The sequence below is a fragment of the Trichechus manatus genome, unplaced genomic scaffold (assembly GCF_000243295.1).
Source record: "Trichechus manatus latirostris isolate Lorelei unplaced genomic scaffold, TriManLat1.0 scaffold00001, whole genome shotgun sequence".
NCBI classification, from domain to species: domain Eukaryota; kingdom Metazoa; phylum Chordata; class Mammalia; order Sirenia; family Trichechidae; genus Trichechus; species Trichechus manatus.
The window spans coordinates 19,632,208-19,655,502 of NW_004443937.1; the positions used below are offsets into that span (position 1 = coordinate 19,632,208).

General features: G+C 41.8%; 1 protein-coding gene and 1 pseudogene across 3 annotated transcripts in view; one reads left to right on the forward strand and one right to left on the reverse strand.

The window, feature by feature from the left end:
* Positions 1 to 11,150, forward strand: part of SLC41A3 (solute carrier family 41 member 3) — a 101,865-nt gene extending 90,715 nt beyond the window's left edge. For 2 of the 3 annotated variants that reach the window (XM_004368410.3, XM_023725786.1), the window contains exons 10-11: positions 1,964 to 2,112; positions 3,326 to 11,149. In XM_004368410.3, the coding sequence (XP_004368467.1) occupies positions 1,964 to 2,112; positions 3,326 to 3,535 (359 nt within the window). In that variant the 3' untranslated portion in view covers positions 3,536 to 11,149. Of the gene's footprint in view, positions 1 to 1,963; positions 2,113 to 3,325 lie in introns of all 3 variants that reach the window. The other variant, XM_004368411.2, reaches the window with a different exon arrangement.
* A 7,457-nt stretch (positions 11,151 to 18,607) lies between these two features.
* Positions 18,608 to 20,593, reverse strand: LOC101354469 (folate receptor alpha-like; annotated as a pseudogene).
* Positions 20,594 to 23,295: the final 2,702 nt, after the last annotated feature.

Below are 23,295 nucleotides of genomic sequence, written 5' to 3' on the forward strand. Positions count from 1 at the left end.
AAGGAACTTGGGAGTGAGTTGGTCTGAGGGAGGGGATGGCAAAGTAGAGAGCCGGGAGAGAAGAAGGAAGCAGAGGGGATGAGCAGGAGCCGGAGGGGATTGCATATTGGTGCCCCAGGGGTGTCAGAGGACCAGATCTTAGGTGGAGATGTAATGATATCTCCCAGGAATTATTGAAAACAGCAGAGTAGCCGCTGGTAAATTGGGGGACTCAGGCCCCTCTTGAAGAAAGTAGCTAGAGTCTATTTGGCAGGACCCACATGATGCCAAACCCCCCCTACTGGGCGCTGGAGAACATAGAAAAAGTGAAAGGTGCTTTTGGCCCCTGATCTCATAATTCAGGCAAACTGATCATTGTATTACCTAATTCTTAACTGATAGAATTAAGCAAGGAAGACTGGGCACAACCTGAGGGCAGGGATCATTCACAGAGGACATAGATTATTTCAGTTTTAGAAGTATTAATTCATCCATTAATAGTCAAACTATTAAAATAGTATTGAACAAGAGATAAAATTATGAAATTACTTAAAACGGTGGCACAAAGTAAAATGCTATGTAAGTGTGAGCGATTATCACTATAACCATATAGCAGTAAACAAGTGAATAAAATGCACAATGTCTCTAGTCTTATGGAGTGTGCGCTCTGTTGTCCATTACACAGTGGAATATCATATAGTCTCTTAAAACAATATTACGGAAGAATTTTATTAACTCGGAAAGATGTCCAAGGTATATTGAGTGATAAAAGCAGGTTATAGGACCTTATGTGCATTTCTGTTTTTCCAACAAAGTTGATGTACACCCAAATGTAACTGTCAGCCTGAGACAAAGGACTTCCCTCTGCAGGACTGATGCTTCCCTCATGTAACAGTTGCATAAATAAGCAGACTGGGGGTAGTGTCTTGCCCTGTGTCACCCTAGGGGCAGAAATAAATCCATCTAGGTGCTTATCCCAGGCCACAGCTGTTTGTCACAGGCAGCTGAGAACTGGTAAAGCTCAATTCACCACCAGCAACTCTCAAACTGACATTTCTAGCTCTGGACTCTAGATCCATTGTACCCTGTTTCCTATTTAAGTGTCTCATAGGTATCTCAAACTCATTATGTCTAAAATGGCCGCAAACTTCCTCTTCCTCCAGTCTTCTCCCTCTCTATGATGGTACCGTATTTATCCAGTTGCTCAGAGCAAAAGTCCTATAAGTGATCACTGATCTTTCTTTCCTTCACTCCCTATGTCCAGTCCCTAAAACGTCCTGTTTGCTCTCTCTTATCCACCCACTGTTTCCATCACCATCTCTTTCAGACTACAGCAATGGTCTCTGCTTCTCCTTACACCACCCATTCTTGCTACCTTCAATCCACACGGTAGCCAGAGTGCTCTTTTTAAAGCATAAATGAGATCATATCCCTCTCTGCTTAAAATCCTCCAATGACTCCCAACATACTTGAAGTTAAATCCAGTTTCCTCAACCCCAATCTGTACAACATCTCCCACCTTATCTTGTGTCTCTCCCCGTATCACTAGCTCTACACACTCTAACCTTTGTTCTTCTTTATTTCCAAGCTCCTAAGCCCCTTGCACTTTCTCTTTCCTCTGCCTAGAGTCTGCCCACCTCCTCCTTATCTGTGCAGGATCTCAGCTTAAACGTCATCTCCTGGCAGTGTTCTTCCAGTCTCCAATAACTCATTCCCACTAACGTATGCTTCATCCTCTGTCATATTACCCTGTTTTATTTTCTTCACTGTATCTGTCAGTTTGTTTGTGCTTACTCAATTATTGTTTGTCTCTCATCTCTAAAATGTGAGCTCCGTGAGGGAAGGGACAGAACTGCGTCCCCATCTGTTAGAGCAGTGTCTGGCACACAGCAGATGCTTAATACACTTGTAGGATAAATGGATCAGTCAAGGTGTCTTCTGCCGCCAGGCATGTCATGAGAGCGTTTTGATTTTCTTCTTCCAGAAATCAATTCCATGTCAGCCAGAGTCCTGCTCTTCCTGGTGATTCCAGGCCATCTGATTTTCTTCTTAGTTATCTACCTGATAGAAGGTCACTCGGTCACAAGCAGCAAGACCTTTGTGGTGCTGTATCTGCTAGCAAGCCTGATCCAGGTAAGGATGGCTGTGGCAGAAAAGCAGCATTCATTTGGTTAGCCAGTCAGCTAACGTGACTGCCTTCATATTCCTGGTCCTGAGTGAGATACTCAGAAGTGGCTTCTGGACATAGAGGGCACAGTCCCCTCTTCCAGGAGTTTAGTCAACTTGTTCAAGCCAAAAGGCATGTTCCAGACATGAAGGCTTTGCACACTCATTCTCAGGGGGTCAGGGTATAGTCCTGGGTTGCAGCAGGTGGTCATGGAGCAATCACGGAGTAGGCCGCTGAGCTGATCCAGCAGAGTCCATTAGAGCCCTGTGCATCTCCGCATCACAGACAGAGGGTGGGCAGAGACCAGGCCCTGTTGGGGTCCTAGTAAAAGGCATACATAGACTTCTGTCGGGGATGGATGATGATAAGGGTGGTGGTGAAGGAGGTTAAGCTGGTGTGCCTGCATCAGGAGAGGACTCTCAACAGACTGTCTGCTGAGCATCTAGCTGGCTGATGTCCCAGGTGGGCAAGGAAATGTGGGCCCAGGGCTTTTGCAGGGAGACCTGTGGGTGCTGGTTGGTGATTTCATGAGAGTGGTGCTAGTATAGGGATTGGCACTTTCAAATCTCCCAGTTTAAGGAGGCTAGCATATGCAATCCCAGCATATTCCTGACCCCGAAGGGTACGGGGTCCATGAGTCTATGAAGCTGCCCTGATAGCAGCATGTGTATGGCTCCAACTAGGGAGAAAGAGGGGAACTGAGGTGAGCCCAGGACAAGGGACTGAAGAAACCTGAACTCTGACCAGGCTGTATGGACCACCCCATGTCACCTTCAGGAAAGGCCACCCATCGAAAGCTCCAAGTGAAAGGAGCTGAAGCAAACCCAAATTTAAGTCCTAGCAAGATCCATGTCTAAGTTTCCAAGTCCCCAGATGAGTTGGGTCTTGGGTCACAGAGAGGTCCAAGGATGTGAGTGACACAGGTCTGTCTGGCACAGGGAACAGGGCTCAGCCACCAGCAAGAGGACTAGGAAAGTGTGAAAGAGGATCAACTTCTCTAGCCTGCTGTATGAGTTCAGGGCTGAGCTTCAGACCCCAAGAGAAGCTGGAGAAAGGGGACTGTCTGGGGTTGATACTGTCCATCTTGGTTTCTGCCCTTGAAACTCTGATAGTATTTCTTGACCATACTTGGCTTTCTGACTTGGTTTTGTTCGTCTGTGTCTGCTTGTTTATGATCAGGTGACAATTCTGCTGTACCTGGCAGAAGTGATGGTTCGTGTGACTTGGCACCAGGCCCTGGATCCTGACAGCCACTGTATCCCCTACCTTACAGGGCTGGGAGACCTCCTGGGGACTGGCCTGTTGGCACTCTGCTTCCTTCTTGACTGGCTATTAAGGAGCAAAGCAGAGCTCGATAGCCTCTCAGAACTGGTGTCTGTACCTCCCTAACTGAACCTGCCCAGCCCCAGTTGCTCAGTAGAATTTTCCTTCTCCCTCCCTTTCTGGGGACTCAGGATGGATGGCTGACACTTTGCCTCTCCAGTGGCCCTTTGTCAGTCCGCTCACATGCATCGACTGTGGAGTTGATCCCTGAGCCCAGGATGGAGCCCTGAAATCAGAAGCATTGTTTTGTGAGTGTGTGAATGCAAGCAGGTGTGCCTAGGCATTAGTGTGTCCCTGTGCCTGGGTGAGTGTGTCAATGAGGGTGGACACGTGTGGGGAACAGGGTGGTCTGGCCTGAAGAAGCTGGAAGAAGAGGCACATCTGCTCTACTTTGAGGGGTGTGTCTGCACTGTCTCAGGCCTGTGCAACCTGGATTGGGGTGGAGCAAGAGATCCTTTCTGTCCCTGACCTAAGGGCAATCTGAGTCATGGCCGAGGCCCAGGCTCCATGGGCCCCCTGCAGGTGTGCCCTGCAGTGTGTGCAGCCCTTCCCAGATGGGGCCTTGCACACCCCTCATCTACTCCCAGTAGATTCCTACATTTCTTTTCACTATATTTTTTTCCTTTTTTTTTTTTTTTAATGTGTTTATTTGTTTTTTAGCAAAAACCTCTGTCTAGATTTCAGTGATCAGAGAGGAGTAAAATAAAACATAGATTATATAGTACTTGGTCTTTTGTGTCTTTAAAGATGGTTAATGGGACCATGAGACTTGGGGTCCATAAGTAGCAAAAGCCTCTGACATTTCTCTAGTTCAGTGTTTCTCAGTGTAATCTCCAGTCTAGATACATCAACATCACCAGAAAACTTGTTAGAAATGCGAAGTATCCCACACTCCTCCAGCCCTACCAAATCAGAATCTCTGGCGGCGGGGCCCAGCAATCTGAATTCAACAAGCCTTCCCGGTAATTCTGATGTGCAGTCATGTTTGAGGACCCTGCTCCAGTATCTCATCCTTAAAAGTGTCTGCTTCCTGTTTCTTATTAACCCATCAAAACAACCTTATCCATGGTCTGGAGTGAGGATTATTATCTTCCTATGATAAAACAGACTAAGACAAATGAGGTGATTTCATCCATTCAACAAATATTGACACAGAACCTCTTGTATCAGTCAGGGTCCCAGAAGGATATAGATGACAAACTCAACTGGAGCAATTGGACAGTTGAAGGAAGTAACGGTTTACAAATATGTAGGCAGATAGTAGAAAACAATAAAGGGTGGTGCAGCACCCTGAGGCTGGACACAGTGGGGGAATCATAGCTACACTTAGGCCTATAAAAGCAAGGTATGCATTCACCTGAACTGGAGGATAGTAGCATAAGGGTTGCCTGACAGGATCAGTGGTCTCTAATAAAGAAACAGAGCCACTACCAGTTTGTGGCCTGGCAGGGAAAGAGTCAGGGTAGTCTCAACCTCCTTCTCTGCCCTCCCTTTCATCTTCTGCCAGTGTCTCCCATTGGCCAAACTCAACCAGAAGCCCAAAAACCAGGGAGCCTGTGGATTGTCCATAGAGGTTGACCTCCTGGGGCACAGAGCCAGGCAAAGGTGAGGAGTGGAGAATATCCAGCACACAAGATGCCAAGACCTGGTGTAGATCCTGGTGATACACTTGTAGGCAAAGCACTCATCATCCGTATCTCAAAGGTCTATGGGGAGAGAGAGTCACTAATAACATCACATAAATAAGTATTAAACTCCAGCTCTGATAAGTCCTGCAAAGCAGAAGCACATGGTGTTGTGAAAGCATGTAGTAATGAGAGAGAAGATTTATCAAGCACTTAACTATATGGCTGGCCATGTTCTAAGCACTTAACATGTGTTAGCTCATTATTAATATTAGCCTCACAAAAACTTGATGAGATAGATATTGTTATCATCCCCATCTATAAATGAGGAAACTGAGACATAGACAGGTTTCTTAACTCTCTTATGGCGAGTGAGTGGTGGAGCCAGGATTTGAACTCAGGCAGTCTGGCTCAGATCCAAGCTATTCAGGTACTAAAGAGATTTGACCAAGACAGAATGAGAATGTCCATTCATTGTGAAGAATATAACCAATATCACTGAACAATTTGTGTGGAAATTGTTGATTGGGAACCTAAACTGTTAATGTAAACTTTCACTGAAAACACAATAAAATATTATTTTTTAAAAAGTGACAAAATTTCTTTGAGAAAGTGAAAGATCTAATGAGACGTCATTACAAAAGTAACGCAACTGAAAAAATCAAGTCGTTTTACTTGAGGATGAGTTGTCTTTTCTCTGGAGAACATGCATGAAATGTGTTGCCTCTGTCTTTGCGATCTCTTTAGCATCTTGCCTGTGTGGCACACATTCTGGTTTAATATTTATTCAATAATAAATGAGAATAATAAATCATCGTTTTCATTCCCGTCTACCATTGTGGAGAGGTTTTCTGGGTTGGAAGAAGGTTTTCTTTTAATTATATTTAATTAAAGTCAACGCTTTCTATTCACCAAAGTTACAGTAAAATATTTAAAAAGTAAATATAGGTGTTAACATGATTGTAAACCCTTACCTGTCCATCATTTTGTCATACTGTGGTGGTTTGTGTGTTGCTATGTGCTGGAATCTATGCCGCTGGTGTTTTAAATACGAGTAGGGTCATCCATGATGGCCATGTTTCAGCAGAGCTTCCAGACTAAGACAGACTGGGAAGAAAAATTATCCAGTGAGAACCTTATCCATCATTGTCCAACTCTCTTGCTTTGGACATATCATCATGGGGGATCGATCGCTACAGGAGGACATCATGTTTGGTGAAGTAGAAGGCCAGTGAGGGTGTGGGAGACCCTCAGTAAGGTAAATTGGCACAGTAACTGCCACAATGGACTCGAACATGCTGGTGATTGTAAGGATGACACAGGACTGGGCAACGTTTCGTTCTGTTGTACATAAGGTCTTCGTGATCTGGAGTCGACTCAATGGTAGCTAAGAGAACAACATGATTTTTAAAATCTTAACTCTTTCAAAAGCGAGAAGACTTGGCTCTATTGAACAACCAAGGACATGATAAAGTCAGCATATAAGACACAGAATTTTTGCCTTCTAGGAAGATTACTCAGAAAGTAAAGATAACCTGTTATAACTTCTTACTAAGAGCAAGGCAGTAATTCAAGAAAATTTTGTCATTGTAACAGAAAACCAAATTCTAGTTTTGCCTTAGTATATTTGATACCAGAACTCTTTTAAAATCTTATAAATAAAGCTATCAAATCTTAGCTAGCTTTGACCATAAGAAATAACATTCCTTTCCACAGCCTTTCTGTATCCATTCAGATTTTGTCCTATACTTTCCTCATTCTCATTCTGGAACAGCCAGTTATTTTACTTTAGGACTTTATACTCTTTTGCCTTAACAAAACACATCCTACCTGCCTTGTGTACTTAATCTAGACTAAATCCAATATTTTAAGTTACCAAAAAGACATTGGAAACTGTTTTTAAAGCAACATACTACAAAACATAATTACTGCTTAGATAAACTTTTGTAAGAATAAACTCACTTTCATGGATTTCTGAGAACATTAGGGATATCCAATTTATATAAGCACTTATTTATTTCTAAACCAATTAGAATAGAGCCCCTTGAAGGAATATTATAATCTAATTTGGTGATATTATTCAGAGTTACGAAAATATTACATATACATAGATATCATATACATACCTGTATAAATATACATACAGACACAAACGGCCCATAAATTTAATTCCAAAATTGCAGCCATAAATCAGGCATAAGTGCAGAAATAAAAAATTCACTGGTGCATATAAGAGAGTGGGCTTTCATTCTCATCCCACACTTACATTTTTACCAGTATTGTTTTTGTATCAGATGGGATAAGTTGAGGTTACCTGCTCAATATGAGGGTTGAAATATCCCCAACAATTGTGAAGGAGACCAATGAGATATTCCCTGCCATACGTACAATTTTCTACAGACTGTGGACTCAATTTTGGTGAGGGACTGAGGATTTGGGTTATGGTAAATGTTCGGTTTAGGTTTAGTGTTAGGGTTAGAGTTATGGTACAGGATAGAGTTAGTTTAGGCTTAGGGTTAAGACTAGGACTAGGTTTAGGGTTAAATGTAGGTATATGGCAAAGGTTAAGATGAGGTTCGTGTTTGGTTTTAGATTTAGGGTTAGGGTTAAGTCTAGGGTTATGGTTAGAGCAAATTGGGTTAGGGCTAGGGTTAGTGTTACGGTTTGGGTTAGATAAAGGGTTATGTTAAGGGTTAAGGTTAAATTTAGGGTTATGGTTTGATTTAAGCCTAGGTCTGTTGAGGGTTAGGGAAAGATTAGGGCAATGGTTATGTTAGGATTAAAATTAGGGTTGACTGACACAACACTGCACAGATTCTCCCATGCAAGTACGTATAGTCAAGAGAGTTATCCTAGTCTGTAAAGTACACCATGTCTTACAAGAACAGGAATGTTCCCTGTACATTTCTTTGATTGAGAAGACTTTGTACAGATTTTCTCATTCAAGTACAAGAAATCAAGAGTGTTATCCTGTTTTTCAGAGGACATCATGTGTAACAAGGACGAAAAAGTTTACAGCACATTCTTTGAGAGAAATTTTTGCATAGATTTTCCTATTCAAATACATGAAGTCAAGAGAGTTATTCTGGTTTTTAAAGTGTATCATATATAATAAGAATGGGAAAGTCCTCAATCCATCCTTTGAGAAAACTCTTGGCACAGATTTTCCCATGCAAGTACATGAAGTCAAGAGCATTATCCTGGTGTTCATAGTATATCATGTGTAAGAACATTGTTTGAGAAAACTTTTTGCATTGATTTTCTTATTGAAGTACACAAGTCAGTAGTTATCCTGAAATTAAAAAAAGAGCGAGAGTTATCCTGGTTATCAAAGTACATCATGTTTTAAAAGGACGCAGAAGTACCCAGCGCATCCTTTGATTGAGAAATACTACACAGATTTTCCAACTGAAGCGCATGACATGAATTTAACAGCGTTTTCAAGTTCTTAAGGTACATCGTGTATAACAAAGACATGAAAACTTCCCCTACATTCTTGGACTGAGAAAACACTAAACAGGTTTTCCCATTCAAGTACATGAAGTCAAAATAGTTTTCCAGGTTTTCAAATTACGTCTTGTGTAAAGAGGATGCGAAAGGTCCCAAAACATTCATTAAGTGAGAAAACACTACACACATTCTGTCATGCAAGTACATGAAATCAAAAGCATCCTACTATTCAAAGTACATCATGTATTACAAGAATGGGAAAATTCTAAATACATTCTTTGACTGAGAAAACACACGTTCTCCCATTCAATTACATGAAATAAAGAGAGTTATCCTGCTTTTCAATGTACATTGTGTAACAAGAATGGGAAAGCTCCCAATCCATTCTTGGGCTGAGAAAACTCTTTGCACAGATATTGCCATTCAAGTACATGAAGTCAAGAGTGTTATCCTGGTTTCCAACATACATCATGTGTGATAAGGACATGAAATTGCCACGTACATTCTGTGATTGAGAAAATACTACATAGATTCTCCCCTTCAGTTAAATGAAGTCAATATAGGTTTTCAAAGTATGTCTTGTATTGCAAGGATGGCAAAATTCCCAGTATATTTTTTGACCAACACAACACTACACAGATTCTCCCATGCAAGAATATGTAGTCAAGAGAGTTATCCTAGTTTGCAAAGTACAATGTGTCTTACAAGAACAGAAAAGTTCCCAACACATTCTTTGACTGAGAAAACACTATACAGATTCTCCCATTCAAATACATGTAATAAAGAGACTTACCCTAATGTTCAATGTAAATTGTGTGTAACAAGGATGGAAAAGTTCCCAACCCAGTATTTCACTGACAAAACTCTTTACACAGATTCTCCCATTTAAGGACATAAAATTAAGAGAGTTACCCTGGTTTTTAAAGTACATCATGTGTAATAAGAATGGGAAAGTTCTCAACCCATTCTTTGGCTGAGAAAACTCTTTGCACAGATTCTCCCATGCAAGTACATGAAATCAAGAATGTTACCCCAGTGTTCATAGTACATCATGTGTAAGAACAGGAAAGTTCACAGCACACTGTTCGACTGAGAAGAATTTTGCATGGATTTTCCTATTGAAGTACATGAAGTCAAGAGAGTTATCCTGGTTTTCAATGTATATCATGTGTAACAAGGATGCAAAAGTACCCAACACATCCTTTGAATGAGAAATACTACACAGAGTTTCCAATTGATGCACATTAATTCAACAGAGTATTTCAAGTTTTCAAGGTACATAGTGTATAACAAGGGAATGGAAATTTCTCATACATTCTTTGACTGAGAAAACTTTTTACATAGATTTTCTCATTCAACTACATGAAGTCAAGAGAGTTATCCTGATTTTCAAAGTACATCAGTATAACAAGGATGAGAACTTGCCCAACACATTCTTTGAATGGAAATGCAACATAGATTTTCTTCAGTACAAGTACAAAAATCAAAATAGTTTTCCAGATTTTCCAAGTAAGTCTTGTATTTCTTGGACGAGAGAGTTCCCAAAACATTCATTGACTGAAAAATCACTACACAGACTCTACCATTCAAGTAAATGAATTCTACATATGTTTTCAAAGTACATCTTGTATTGCAAGAATGGCAAAGTTTCCAATACATTCTTTGACTGACACAGCACTACACAGACTCTTCCATGCAAGTAGATGAAGTGAAGAGAGTTATTCTGGTTTCCAAGGTACATTGTAAGTTACAAAGACAGGAAAGTTCCCAATCCATTATTTCAGATAATACTATGCAAGTTATCCATTCAAGGACATGAAGTCAAGAGAGCTATCCTGGTTTCAAAGTATATCATGTGTAACAAGTACTGAAAATATCCAACACATTTTTTGAGTGAGAAATACTAAACAGATTCTCCAAATGAAGCATATGAATTCAACAGAGTTTTTCAAGTTTTAAAGGTACCCCATGGATAAGAACATGAAAATTTCCCATACATTCTTCAAACGAGAAAACAGTACCAACATTCTCCCATGCCAGTACATGAATCAAGAGAGTTATTCTGGATTTCAATGTACATCGTGTGGAACAAAGATGGGAAAGTTCCCAACCCATTCTTTGAGTGAGAATATTCTTTGTACATATTTTACCATTCAAGTGCATGAAACCAAGAGAGTTATCCTGATTTCAAAATACATTGTGTTGTACAGAGACAAGAAATCCAACCAAACACTAATGTTAAATTACCTCTACCACTAACTGTAACCCTATTCGCAGCCCTAGCCATAACCCTAACACTATCTGTAACCCTAACCTAACCCTAACTCTAACCCTAGGCCTAAGTCTAACCCTAACACTAGCCTTAGCCATAAATCTAACCCCAAACCTAACCCTAACCCTATTCAGAATCCAAAACCATAACTCTAGACATAATCCTACCCCTAAACCTAGCCCTAATCTTAGCCCTACCCCTAACATAGCCCTACCCTAACTCTAACCATAGCCCTAGCCTTAATTATATCCCTAAACCTAACCCTAGCCCTAACTATATTCCTAGCCCTAGCGCTAACCCTAATGGTAACCCTAATCCTAACCCTAAACCTAACCTTAACTGTAACCTTGACTGTAAAGCTAGCCCTATCCTTAATTCTACCCCTAAACCTAACGCGTCCCCTAGCCCTAGACATAAGCATAAATCTAACCCAAACACTAGCTCTAGCCCTAGTCCTAACCCTAACCATAACCATAGCTAGGGTTAGGGTTAGGTCTAGGCTTAGGGTTAGGTTTAGGGGTAGAATTAGGGCTACGGCTAGAACTAGGGTTAGGGTTAGGGATTACAGTTACTGCTATGATTAGAGTTAGTGTTAGATCTAGTGCTATGCCTTAGGTTAGGGTTAGAGTTAGGGTCCTATTTAGGGTTAGGACTAGGACTATAGCTAGGGCTAGGCTTAGTGTTAGGTATAGTATTAGGGTTAAGTTTAACACTAGGATTAGGCTAGGGTTAGGATTAGAGTAACGGTTAGGCTTAGTTCTAGAGTTAGGGTAAGGATTAAAATTAGAGGTATAATTCCACCTAGGGCCTAGGCTAGGATTAAGGTTACAGTTAGGGTTAGGGCTAGGGCTAGGGCTAGATCCGTGGTTGGGGTTAGGGTTTTGCTAGGGTTAGGGTTAGCATTAGGACTAGAGATAGGGTTAGAGGTGGTGCTAGGTTTAGATGTAGGGTTAGTGTTAAGGTTAGGGTTAGAATTATGGTTAGTGTTTAGTGTAGGGCTATGGCTATTGCTAGGTTTAGGGAGAGGCGTAGGGCTAGGGTTAGGGTTAGTGGTAGGACTATTGCCGTGCCTAGATGTAGGGTTAATTTTAAAGATAGGATTAGGGTTCTGATTAGTATTATCATCCAGGTTTAGGGTGAGAATTAGGAATGGAGATAGTGTCTGGTGTTCAGGTTAGTGTTAGCATTATGGTTTGGATTAGAGTTAGGAATATGGATAGGGTTAGGTTTACGGTTTGGCTAGGGCTATGCAAGGGCTATGGTTAGGGTTAGAGTTAAGGGGAGGTTCGGGTTAGTGTTAGTGTTAGGTCTAGGTCTAGGGCTAAGGTTAGGGATAGGATTCGTGTTGTGGCTAGTGTTATGTTAGGGATAGGTTAAGATGAGGTTTAGGGATAAAATTAGGCCTAAGGCTAGGTCTAGTGTTAGGGTTAGTGTCTTAGTTATCTAGTGCTGCTACAACAGAAATACCACAAGTTGATGGCTTTAACAAACAGAAATCTATTCTCTCACAGTTTAGCAAGCTAGAAGTCCAAATTCAGGGCACCAGCTCCAGGGGAAGGCTTTCTCTCTCTATTGGCTATGTTCTTGTCATCAGTCTTCCCCTGGTCTAGGAGCTTCTCACTGCAGGGATCCTGGGTCCAAAGGATGCACTCCACTCCTCGCTCTTCTTGCTTGTTGGCATGAGATCCCACTCCTCTTTGCTCACTTCTCTGTCTTATATCTCAGAAGAAATTAACTCAAGATACAATGTAATCCTATAGATTATGTCCTACCTCATTAACATAAACTGCCTCTAATGCTGCCTCATTAACATCATAAAGGTTAGGATTTACAACACATAGGATAATTACATCAGATCACAAAATGGAGGACAACTATACAGTACTGAGGAATCATGGCCCAGCCAAGTTGATAACATTTTGCAGGGACACGGTTCAAACCATAACAGTTAGGGTTAAGGTTAGGATTAGAGTCAGGACTATGGCTGTCGTTAAGTTTAGGGTTTTGGTTATGGCTAGGGTTATTGCTAGGGCAGGGTTAGGTTTAGAATTAGAATTAGGGCTAAGGCTAGGGTTAGAGCTAGGGTTAGAGCTAGTGCCACAGCTAGGGCTAGCGTAAGTATTAGTGTTAGGATTAGGTCTATGGTAAGGGTATGGGTGAAAATTAGGGGTTGAATTAAGGCTAGGGTTAGGGCTAGGACTAGGGATAGGGATTGGGATAGGACAATTTCTAAGGATAAGGTTAGGTTTAGTTTTATGGTTAGGGTTAGGTCTAGGGTTAGTATTAGAGTTAGGCTTAGGTCTAGGGTTAGGGTTATGCTTAGAATTAGGACTAAGGCTAGGGTGAGGGTTAGGGTTTTGGTAACGGAACGGTTATTGTTAGTGTTAGGATTAGGATTAGGTTTAGAAATACAGTTAGTTTTAGGGTTAGTTTTAGTGCAAGGGCTTAGAATTATGTTTAAGGTTAGGGTTAGGGTTAGGGTTAGGGTTAGGTCTATGTTTAGGATTAGTTTTGGTGGTAAAATTAGGGCTAGGGTTAGGAGTAGGATTCGTGTTAGGGTTATGGTTAGATTTAGAATTAGGGTTAGGTTTAAGGTTAGGGTTAGGACTAGGGTTAGAGTACTGCTATGTTTATGGGTATAATTAGAGTTGAGGTAGTACTACGATTAGGGTTAGGGTTAGGTTTATGGGTTTATTTAGGGCTAGGGCTAGACCTAGGGCTAGGGATAGGGTTGTCGTTAGGGTTAGGGTTAAAGTTAGGTGTTAGGGTTAAGGTTACTATTAGAGTTAGGGTTTGAGTTAGGGTCAGCTCAAGGGCTAGGACTGGGATTAGGTTTAGAGTCATGACTAGGATTAGTGTTAGGGTTAGGTCTAGAGTTGGTGTTGACTAGGGATTAGGTTTAGGGTCATTGTTAGAGTATGGTTTAGGTTTAGGGTTAGAATTTCAAATAGAACTAGTGCTAGGGTTAGGGTAGAGTTCAGGTTATGATTACAGTTAGGGATACAGTTAGGGTTAGGTGTAGAATTAGGGTCACAACTAGGGCCTGGACTAGGATTCGGGCTAGGATTAGAGTTACTGTTTCGAGTACAGTTATTGTTAGGGTTAGCATTAGGGTTAGGTTTAGATCTAGGGTTCTTGTACAATTTAAATATAGAGGTAGAATTAGGACTAGGGCTAGTTTTAGGCATAGGGTTAGAGTTACTGTTGGTGTTAAGACTAGAGTTAGGGCTAGGGCTAAGGCTGGGGTAACGGTAGGGTTAGTGTTAGGTTTAGTGTCAAAGTTACGTAGAAGTTTAACGTTAGTTTCAGGTTAAGTCTATTGCTAAGGCGAGGTTTGGGGATAGAATTAGGACAAAATTAGGGCTAAGGTTAGGCGTAAAGTTAGGTCTAGGGTTAGAATATGGATTAAACTTGGGGTAGAATTAGGGCTAGTGCTAGGGTTAGAGTTATTGTTTAGGTTAGGGTTAGGGCTAGAGCTAGGGCTAGTGTTAGGGTTAGGGTTACGGTTAGGCTTAGGTTTAGGTTTAGGTCTAGGGTTAGGGATAGGTTTAAGGGTAGAATTATGAGTAGGGCTACAGCTAGGGTTAGGCTTAAGTTTAGGGTTATAGTTTGGGTTAGGGTTAGGTTTTGAGCTAGGGTAGGGTTAGGGCGAGGGCTGCGTCAGGATTAGCATTAGGGTTAGGGTTTAGTCTAGCATTAGGTTTAAGTATGGGGTGAATTAGGGCTAGGGCTAGTGCTAGGGTTAGAGTTATAACTAGGGTTAGTTCCAGGGTTAAAATTGAGTTTGAAGTTTGATTTAGGGGTGATATTATGTTGAAGTTTAGGATTAGGTCTTGGATTAGAGTGCAGTTTAGGTTTAGGGGTTGATTTTGGGCTAGGGCTAAAGATTGATTAGAATTTGGGTTCAGCTTACTGTTATGGTTAGAGACAGGTTGAGTGTTATGTCTAGGGATAGGGTTTAGAATTAGGGTTATGTTTAGAGGTAGGGCTAGAATTAGAGTTAAGGTTAAGGTTTGGTTTATGTTTAGGTTAGGTCTAGTATTAGGGTTAGACTTCGTGTTAGGTCTAGTGTTATGGTTTAGTTTAAGTGTATAATTAGTGCTAGAGATATGTCTAAAGATAGGGTGAGGGTTTCTTTTAGGGTTAGGGTTAGAGTTTGATTTGGGTTAGTTTTAAGGTTAGAGTTATGGTTACATTTAGATGTTATGGTTTTATTAATGTTATGAGTATCTTTGACGTGGTAAAACCCATGTGAAAATGTTCACTACAGATTACTAAGTAAGCACAAGTAAGCCTGTGCTTACTTTGCTTACTGGGTCATCTGCCCCTGTCAAGGATTGTAAATTTGAAAAGAGGCTTTGATTCTGTAGGTAGGTGCTATATGATTGGGAGAGGGACAGATGCCAGCCATACCTTGAAACAGACTGTTTGACATGGTGAAAAAATGTGAAATTGTTCACTACAGATGATCTGGTAAGCAAAATGAGTATCATGCTTATCTTGTCTATTAGATAATCCCACCCCTGCATGGAGTCACCATGAGTCCTAATCGACTCAATGGCAATGGGTTTGGGTTTTTTGATTTTTGGTTTTTTGTACGTGTGTGCGGGACAAGGTTGTCAGCTGCTTGGCTTTACTGCACGGTGATTGGCTTTTTCACTGGGAAACTCCCAAATGTCAGTATCTGAAAATTTTTTCTCCGCCAGTCACTTCCTGGGTGCAATGGGGCATGGATGGTGTGGGTGGGATGTAAAATCAGCTGTCAACATTCTGGGACCAAGATGGAAAAAGAGAGCTAAGAGTCCCTTTTGTGTGGTGAATTTATATTAATATGACCCTTTTAGCCATGGTCTTGTGACTCCCACAAAATGATTGGATGGGATTATGCATAAAGGTGCTTGTGGCTCACCAAGAGAATTCGGGACAGCCTGATAATAATGCATATAAGGTGCATGGAGCCTTTGTGGGGGTGGGATCATGCAAATAAAATGTATAGAACCTTAACGATGGGATTGGTCAGTTTTGCCATCCCAGTAAGCTCAAGCTGAGCACCTTCAGGAGGGAGTATAACGGCAGAGTGGGATGTCTCTGGGTACTTAACTGCAGAGCTAAAGAGCTGTGTAACACTTGCCTGAGCAGGGCAGAGGCCAGGCCAAGAGCGGGGGCCAGCAGCAGCAGTCAAGAAGAAGCTGTCCTAATCAAACAACTGTAATCCTGAGTTGTTCCTGTTACTTCCAAGCTGATCCTGATCTTGAATTTTAGCCTGTTACTTCCCTAATAAACCCCATAACTGTGAGAATGGTCTGTGAGTTCTGTGTGGCCATTACAATGAATTATTGAACACAGCAAAAAGTAGAGAGTGCCATGGGAGGGACGGCTGGTGTCAGAATTGGTAAAAAGTTTGGTGCCTTAGTTATCTAGTGCTGCTATAACAGGAATACCACAAGTGATGGCTTTAACAAACAGAATTTATTCTCTCACAGTCTAGTAGGTTAGAAGTCCTAATTCAAGGCACCATCTCCTGGGGAAGGCTTTTTCTCTCTGTTGGTTCTGAGAAAAGGTCCTTGTCATTGATCGTCCCCTGGTCTTTGAGCTTCTCAGTGCAGGGACTCCAGGTCCAAAGGATACGCTCTGCTCCTGGTACTTCTTTCTTGGTGGTATGAGGTCCCTCTCCTCTCTGCTCAATTCTCTGTCTTATATCTCAAAAGAGATTGACTCTAGTTACAACATAATCCCGTAGATTGGGTCCTGCCTCATTAACATAACTGCCTCTAATCCTGACTCATTAACATCACAGAGGTTAGGATTTACAACACAGAGGATAATCGCATCAGATCACAAAATGGTAGACAACCACACAATACTGGGAATCATGGTCTAGCCAAGTTGACACAGATTTTGGGAGGACACAATTCAATCCACAAAAGTTGAAGAGAGGAGGTATGTCTGACCTCCACCTTATAGGAATTAACCTTGGGCTGATGCTGATTTTGATTCTCTCTACTCCTCTTTGTGAAGTTAGACAAGGTCTGATGCCACGCCATCTTAACAGACCTATGGTTCAATATGTAGAATTTAATCCCTCAGTTTTCCAGTTTTCAGCCCAGTGCCTCACATGCCCTCCACTGCACAAGGTGTCACCGAGTCTGAAACCTTTCAGGTCTAATTTCTCCAGAGAATACACCTCTCTTCTCCTGTGGCTTGGCTGTGCAAGGCTGGGGAGGAAGGTAGGGGCTCTAACTACCCTGTAAGCATACTTTCAATTTGTTCCCCTTTTCATCACAAAGCCTCATCCCCAATTTCCACAGGATCTGGGACCTGGGGAAAGGGGATGGGCTTATTGAACCTAACTAGATTGATTCTCGCCACACTCCCATCACTTCCTACCCATCTCCCCATCTCCCCACCAGCAGTTCAGATACCACCATGTTTATCTGGAAGTTTATATGGGAATGCTAAACATTCTTCCGGGAACAAGGAAAACACAAAACTCATCATTCCGCCTGGAGCAGAGGACTCCAAAGACACTGAAAACCAGTTACAGTGGAGTCAACTCCAGCTCACGGCAACCTCATGTGTGTCAGAGTGGAACTGTGTTCCACAGGGTTTTCAATGGCTGAGTCTTCAGAAGTAGATCACCATAAACCAAAAACCAAATCCACTGCCTTTGAGTCGATTCTGACTCACAGTGACCCTATAGGACAGAGTAGACCTGCCCTATAGGGTTTCCAAGGCTGTAAATCTTTACAGAAGTAGACAGCCACATCTTTCTCCTGTGGAGCAGCTTGTGGGTTCAAACTGATGACTTTTTGGTTAGCAGACTGATTGCTTTAACCACTGTGCCACCAGGGCTCCTTAGATCACCATACCAGGCCCAAATGGATCATCCAAACCAGACTCCCAGAGTCCAGGCTGTTTCTAGAAGATATTCAGAACACCCATCTGTAATCTCCTGTGATGAGCTGTGGAAAGCTTTGGTCACAGCAAACTGAGCTGATGAACCTGACCCTGTTTTAGACTGAAGGACTCCTCTCTCCTTCAGACGAGACTCTTTCTGCAAAAGATCCCCAAACTCTCCTTTAGGACCCCAAAGCAGGCCCATGTCATACCTCGGGGGAGACATATAATGGCTATTTGACCAGCTTTCCTTGAATTTCTCAACATCCTAGAGCAGTCTTCCTTTTAACTACACACCACAATTTACTCCAATTTTCCACAAAAAAAAAAAAAAAAATTTCTTCTCTAAAACCCAAACAAAATTAGTAAAGCAAAGGAGGACATGCTTTCTGCAAAGAGAGCACGATGAAACCAAATCAGAAGAATTTAAGGAGTATTGGTTGGGGTGAAGGGCAGGAAGAAAAGAGCTAAAATTTCCTGGAAGATGGCATTTAGCAGACAGGGTCTTAAACACCTGAGACTCATATATCACAGCTAGAGGGGCTATGACAGGAAACAGAGTGCAAGGCACTGGTTGATGGGAAATGGGCACCTGCAATTGTATGTTGGGTGGCTTTGCAGGGGAGATAAACTAAGAAGGCTGAAATTTTACTAGTCAAAAAAAGGGAAGGAAATATTAAATACCATTAAAAAATCTAAAAACATCTCAGGAGAACATTATAAACAGCATTCCCATCTTACTAAGTGACAAAATACAGTATGTTTTTGGAGGGAGACTTACTTTCCAACCTATACTCTTTTGCAAATCTTTTGTATTGGGAGCAAGGGTGTCTATTTATATAAATAGGCTGTCAGAGACGCCATCGTGGAGCAGGAACCGAGTGGCTGGGAGCTTTAGGGCTGAACAGGCATCGGGTAGAAGGAGCTCCTCTGGACAACCAGAGCAGTGTGAAGGGCAGGGTGAGCAGGAGGGACCAACCCCATGGGGCACAGTCTTAGTGCTCGTGGTCACAAAACAGAACTTTGTCACCTCCACGTTAGGGTTGCCCTTGGCCAGGTCAAACCACATCTGGATGCAGCAGCTGCTCCCTCAACTGTAGTTGCTAACTCTGTAGGAGTGACTCCTGATTTCATTGCACAGAATGGATTGCAGGGAAGGGAAGTAGAAATCGAAGGTGTGGCAGGTAGCCCCCACTGGGCACTGGTCGTACCCTGCAGCCCAGTTCCAGCCCTTGTGCCAGTTGCTCTTGCCGGTGGAGGAGGTGTGGTAGTCCTCCCACCGTGCCAACAGGGGCACGTCTAGATGTGCTCTTTGCACCAGTTCTCCTCCACCTGCTGGGTCCAGGGCCCCAAGTTGGCGGAGCATTTATAAAGGCAGGTGTCCTGAATAAAGAGGCGTTGGCAGGCAGGCGCAATCTCTCCACAGTAGCTCCAGTTGAATCTATAAAGGCAGGATGTGTCTGTATGGGCTTCCTGGAGCAGCAGGTCTTCTTCTTTCAGTGACTGCGCAGCTCAGGCAGCTGGTCCTTAAAACTCGTTGCCATCGAGTTGAATCTGACTCATAGTGACCCTATAAGACAGAGTAGAACTGCCCCATAGGGTTTCCAAGGAGCGGCTGGTAGATTCGAACTATTGACCTTTTGATTAGCAGCTGAGCTTTTAACCACTGTGCCACCAGGGCTCCTAGCTGGTCCTTAGGACCTGGCTTTTCCTCGTGGTTCTTGGCGCCCATGAAGACACTGAGAGGTTCTGTCCTGACCATATAGTCCTGGGCTGGGCGCCCCATACTGCAGTCACCAGGACCAGGAGTAGCAGCTGTGCTGTCATTGGCCGGCTATGTCTGTCCCTGAATCCTGCAGAAGCCTGGGATTCTTAAGTCCTCTAAAGATCCCAGCAGATAGTCTCTGGACACAGACTTATTTGTAATCTTTTACCTTTTCGAAAAATATTTTTATTTAAAAGATGAACGACCTAGTAGAAAAATGGGCAAATGAAATGTATTACCAGTTCACCAAAACAAACAAACAAACAGCAAATGACCAATAAAATATGAAATAGTCAATGTTTGGATATGGTTATATCACTCTATTTTTGTTATATGACTATAGGGTGGAATATTAAAAATTTTCCCAAATCCCATATTTTCACTGGTTTTTCTGAAGCCAACAAATGCCTTTCCCTTGACCCATCATATTGTTTTTTTGAAGAGCTAATTTGGGTAGGACCACAACTTCAAAATAAAAACTAACCCAAAGAAAGAAGAGCCCAAATATATTCACTTCTTTAGTTCCACTGCCGGTTTTCTTTGACTCCCATTATCCAGGGTCTGATTTATTTTTGGCATTGAGTTCATGCTAGTATCTCTTATTGTCAGTGTAATTACTGATGTCATTTTATAGTGATGGTTTTAGAGCTTGAAATTTCTATATTTAAAGGCAACATAATACTTCACAATTAAGACTAAAGTTTTAAAAGTTAAAAGTACAGGTTAGCAGGCTACACATCACATCTGTCTACCACCCATTTCACAGATGACTGCCTTTTCTGACTTTGCTCTGGAGTAATTTTTAAATTATTCTGTTATTCAAAAGTTAATGTTTTGCTCTATCCTTTTCTGTATAAAGAACAATAGGAAACAGCGGGATTTAAAAATGCAAGAACAAGAGGAAGGTCTTGAAGATGAAATGTGATTTCATTCATCTCTGAATTTTGTCTTCTTCTTGTCATCAGCCTGACTTTAGGGTGGGACCCCAAAGAATCAGAATTCTCTCTCAACAACATGCATCATAGCCGGCTTCCCTGATTGTGTCCAAACCCATCAGAGCTATTTTAAGACCTTTGTAGATCCAGAGCATTCTTACCTTTGAAGTCATCACCCATGCTCTTATCAAATCTGTTAAAATATACCCATATCATGAAAATTTATTGAACATCTACTGTGTCCCAGGCATTGTTCTAGGCAGTTGGAATATATAAGTGAACAAAACTAAGACCCCGATTTTTGTTCGAACTTTGATTCTATATCATCTATATACAACTAAGGAAGAGTTTTGGAGCCCTGGTGGTGTAGTGGTTAAGAGCTCAGCTGCTAACCAAAAGGTCAGCAGTTCAAATCCACCAGCCCCTCCCTGGAAACCCTGTCCTATAGGGTCACTATGAGTCAGAATTGGCTTGACGGCACACAACAACAGCAAGGAAGAGTTGGGTTGAATTGAGTCAGGTATAATTGAATGGGTAGCATAATGTTATGTTAGACACTTGTATTGGCTGGGTTAGGTTAGATTTTGCTGAGGTAACAACAATCCAAAAAATCTCAGTGGCTTAACATAATACAAGTTTATTCCTGACTCACACCACGTGTCCAGTGTAGGCTGGTAAGGTGCTCTGCTCCATGCAGTCACTTGGGAATCCAGACCTGAGAAGGCTTCACTACCTTCTAGCTGCCCCAATGAGAACATATAACCTCCTCAGTCTCCAATTCTGGGTAGGAGTAAGCAAGAGAGTCCTCCACTGGCTCTTAAATCCTTCATACCAGAAGGGACAAAGGCCACTTATAATCACACCCACTGGCTGGAACTAGTCACATGGCCCTGCCTAACTGCAGGGGGACTAAGAAATGCGGGAAAGCCCAGTGATATTCATGAGCAGTAAATGTCCCTGCCACAAAACTTCTTTAATATTTATTGGTTTTTATTTTGCTGTTTTCCTTTTATATTTTAAAGCCAATACATGTTTTTTCAAGTCTCAAATATTTGCATGAAGAGCTCATAGGCCCTAAGCACTGTACATACAACTACAATAGTTTGCATTTACTAAGGACTTATATGCCAGGTGCTATTTTAAATGCTTTATATGTGTACATAAACATGTCACTCATTTATTCTCCACAACAACCCTGTGACATAGGTACTATTCCTGTCCCCATTTTACAGCTGAGGAAATGGAGGCACAGTAAGGGTAAGTCATCTGTCCAAAGTTACACAACTAGTAAATGCCAACTCCTGAGTTTGTACCACCTAGTTACACTGCCTTTGAGGCATGATGGATAAAATAGCCTGTGGGACATGTAGTATTTATGTTTTCTGCCTATACCAGTACTTATGATAACAATAACGGAAGAGGGGGAAAAGTAAGACTACTCCCGCCAAACTCAAGACCAGTTATGAGCAGTTCTCATTTTCTTCTGGTTGTGTTTCTACCCAGCACAGTACATTAAAGGCATATGTCAAATAAGAGATGGCCCTCATCCTTTAAAGGCTTAAGATTGTAAGACCCACCTGTTATGTATGCTTCAGTTGTGAATGTTCTCAAACCACATATGTATAAAACCAAAAAACCAAACCCACTGTCATCAAATTGATTCCAACTCATAGCAACCCCATATGGTTTCCAAGGCTGTAAATGTCTACGGAGGCAGACTACCACATCTTTCTCCTGCCAAGCCACTGGTGGTTTCGAACTGCCAACCTTTTGGTTAGCAGTCGATCACTTTAACATACGTATAAGTCACTGTGAATTTAGATGACCTAAGAAATAGAAATATGCTGTAACAATCTCTCTAAATTGGCCATGCTGTGAAAAAAGAAAACGTAACTAGTTAAAAGTCTGTAAATTGGCCTTGAGACATAAGTCATAAACAACCTCCCTAATCTCTGACTTGAAAAGAAGATGCAACATGCAGCTAATCTCTGACCTTGAAGAAAAGATGTAACATACTAGTCTTTGTTAGACATGACACCAACTGTCCCTTAGCAGATGAGTCCAGATTAAAAAATCACATATAAGCCCTGGACTTTTTCTCATTCAATGAGAGACGACAGAGGCAGAATATCTCTCTCTAGACTCTGACACTCTCCAAAGACTAAGATCATGCCCACTACTGCCAACCTTGGACCCAAGCTATGAGGAACCTCCACCAAGCATGAGTGTGGTCAAGCCTTCCTCCCAAGACCACTCATTTAAAGGTGAACGCCTGAAATCTAAAGATTTGGACTAGTACCATTGAACTAACTTTATATTGTCTTGATTCTCTGGTCCTAATTAAATGTCTTGTGGTCTTACATGCATGCCTTGCCATGACTACCTTGCAATAAACTAACTGAGTTTACGCATGATAAACTTGAGCATTTCTTTACTTATTTTAAAATAAAATCCCACAAGACACAACCACAGTCTGTATTCTGGTAAAATGGGATGAAGCAGTTACTCAACCAGTGCTGTGCCAATAGAATTATATATATCTTTTTTCTAAATAAACATCTAATGTGATTAAAGAATAGGAGTTATTAAAAAAAACAGCAAAATTCACCAAGGCAACGGTTTTCACTACGGTGCCAGAAACAAATATAAATGCAGCCAACTCATTCAAGATGCTGCCTTACCCCAAACCTGGCAATTAGACATCTGCAGAACATCCATGACTCAGCACATCCATTCACAGGGATTGTTGTTTTGTCTCTGCTTTTGTATCCAATGTGTCACCAAGAAGGGCAAACAAGACTCAGCAGCATGCAAGCATGCACCACCATGTCATGCCCGTTACTTACAGTAAGAAGCCAGACTCAAGAGTGCCTGCTGTGTAA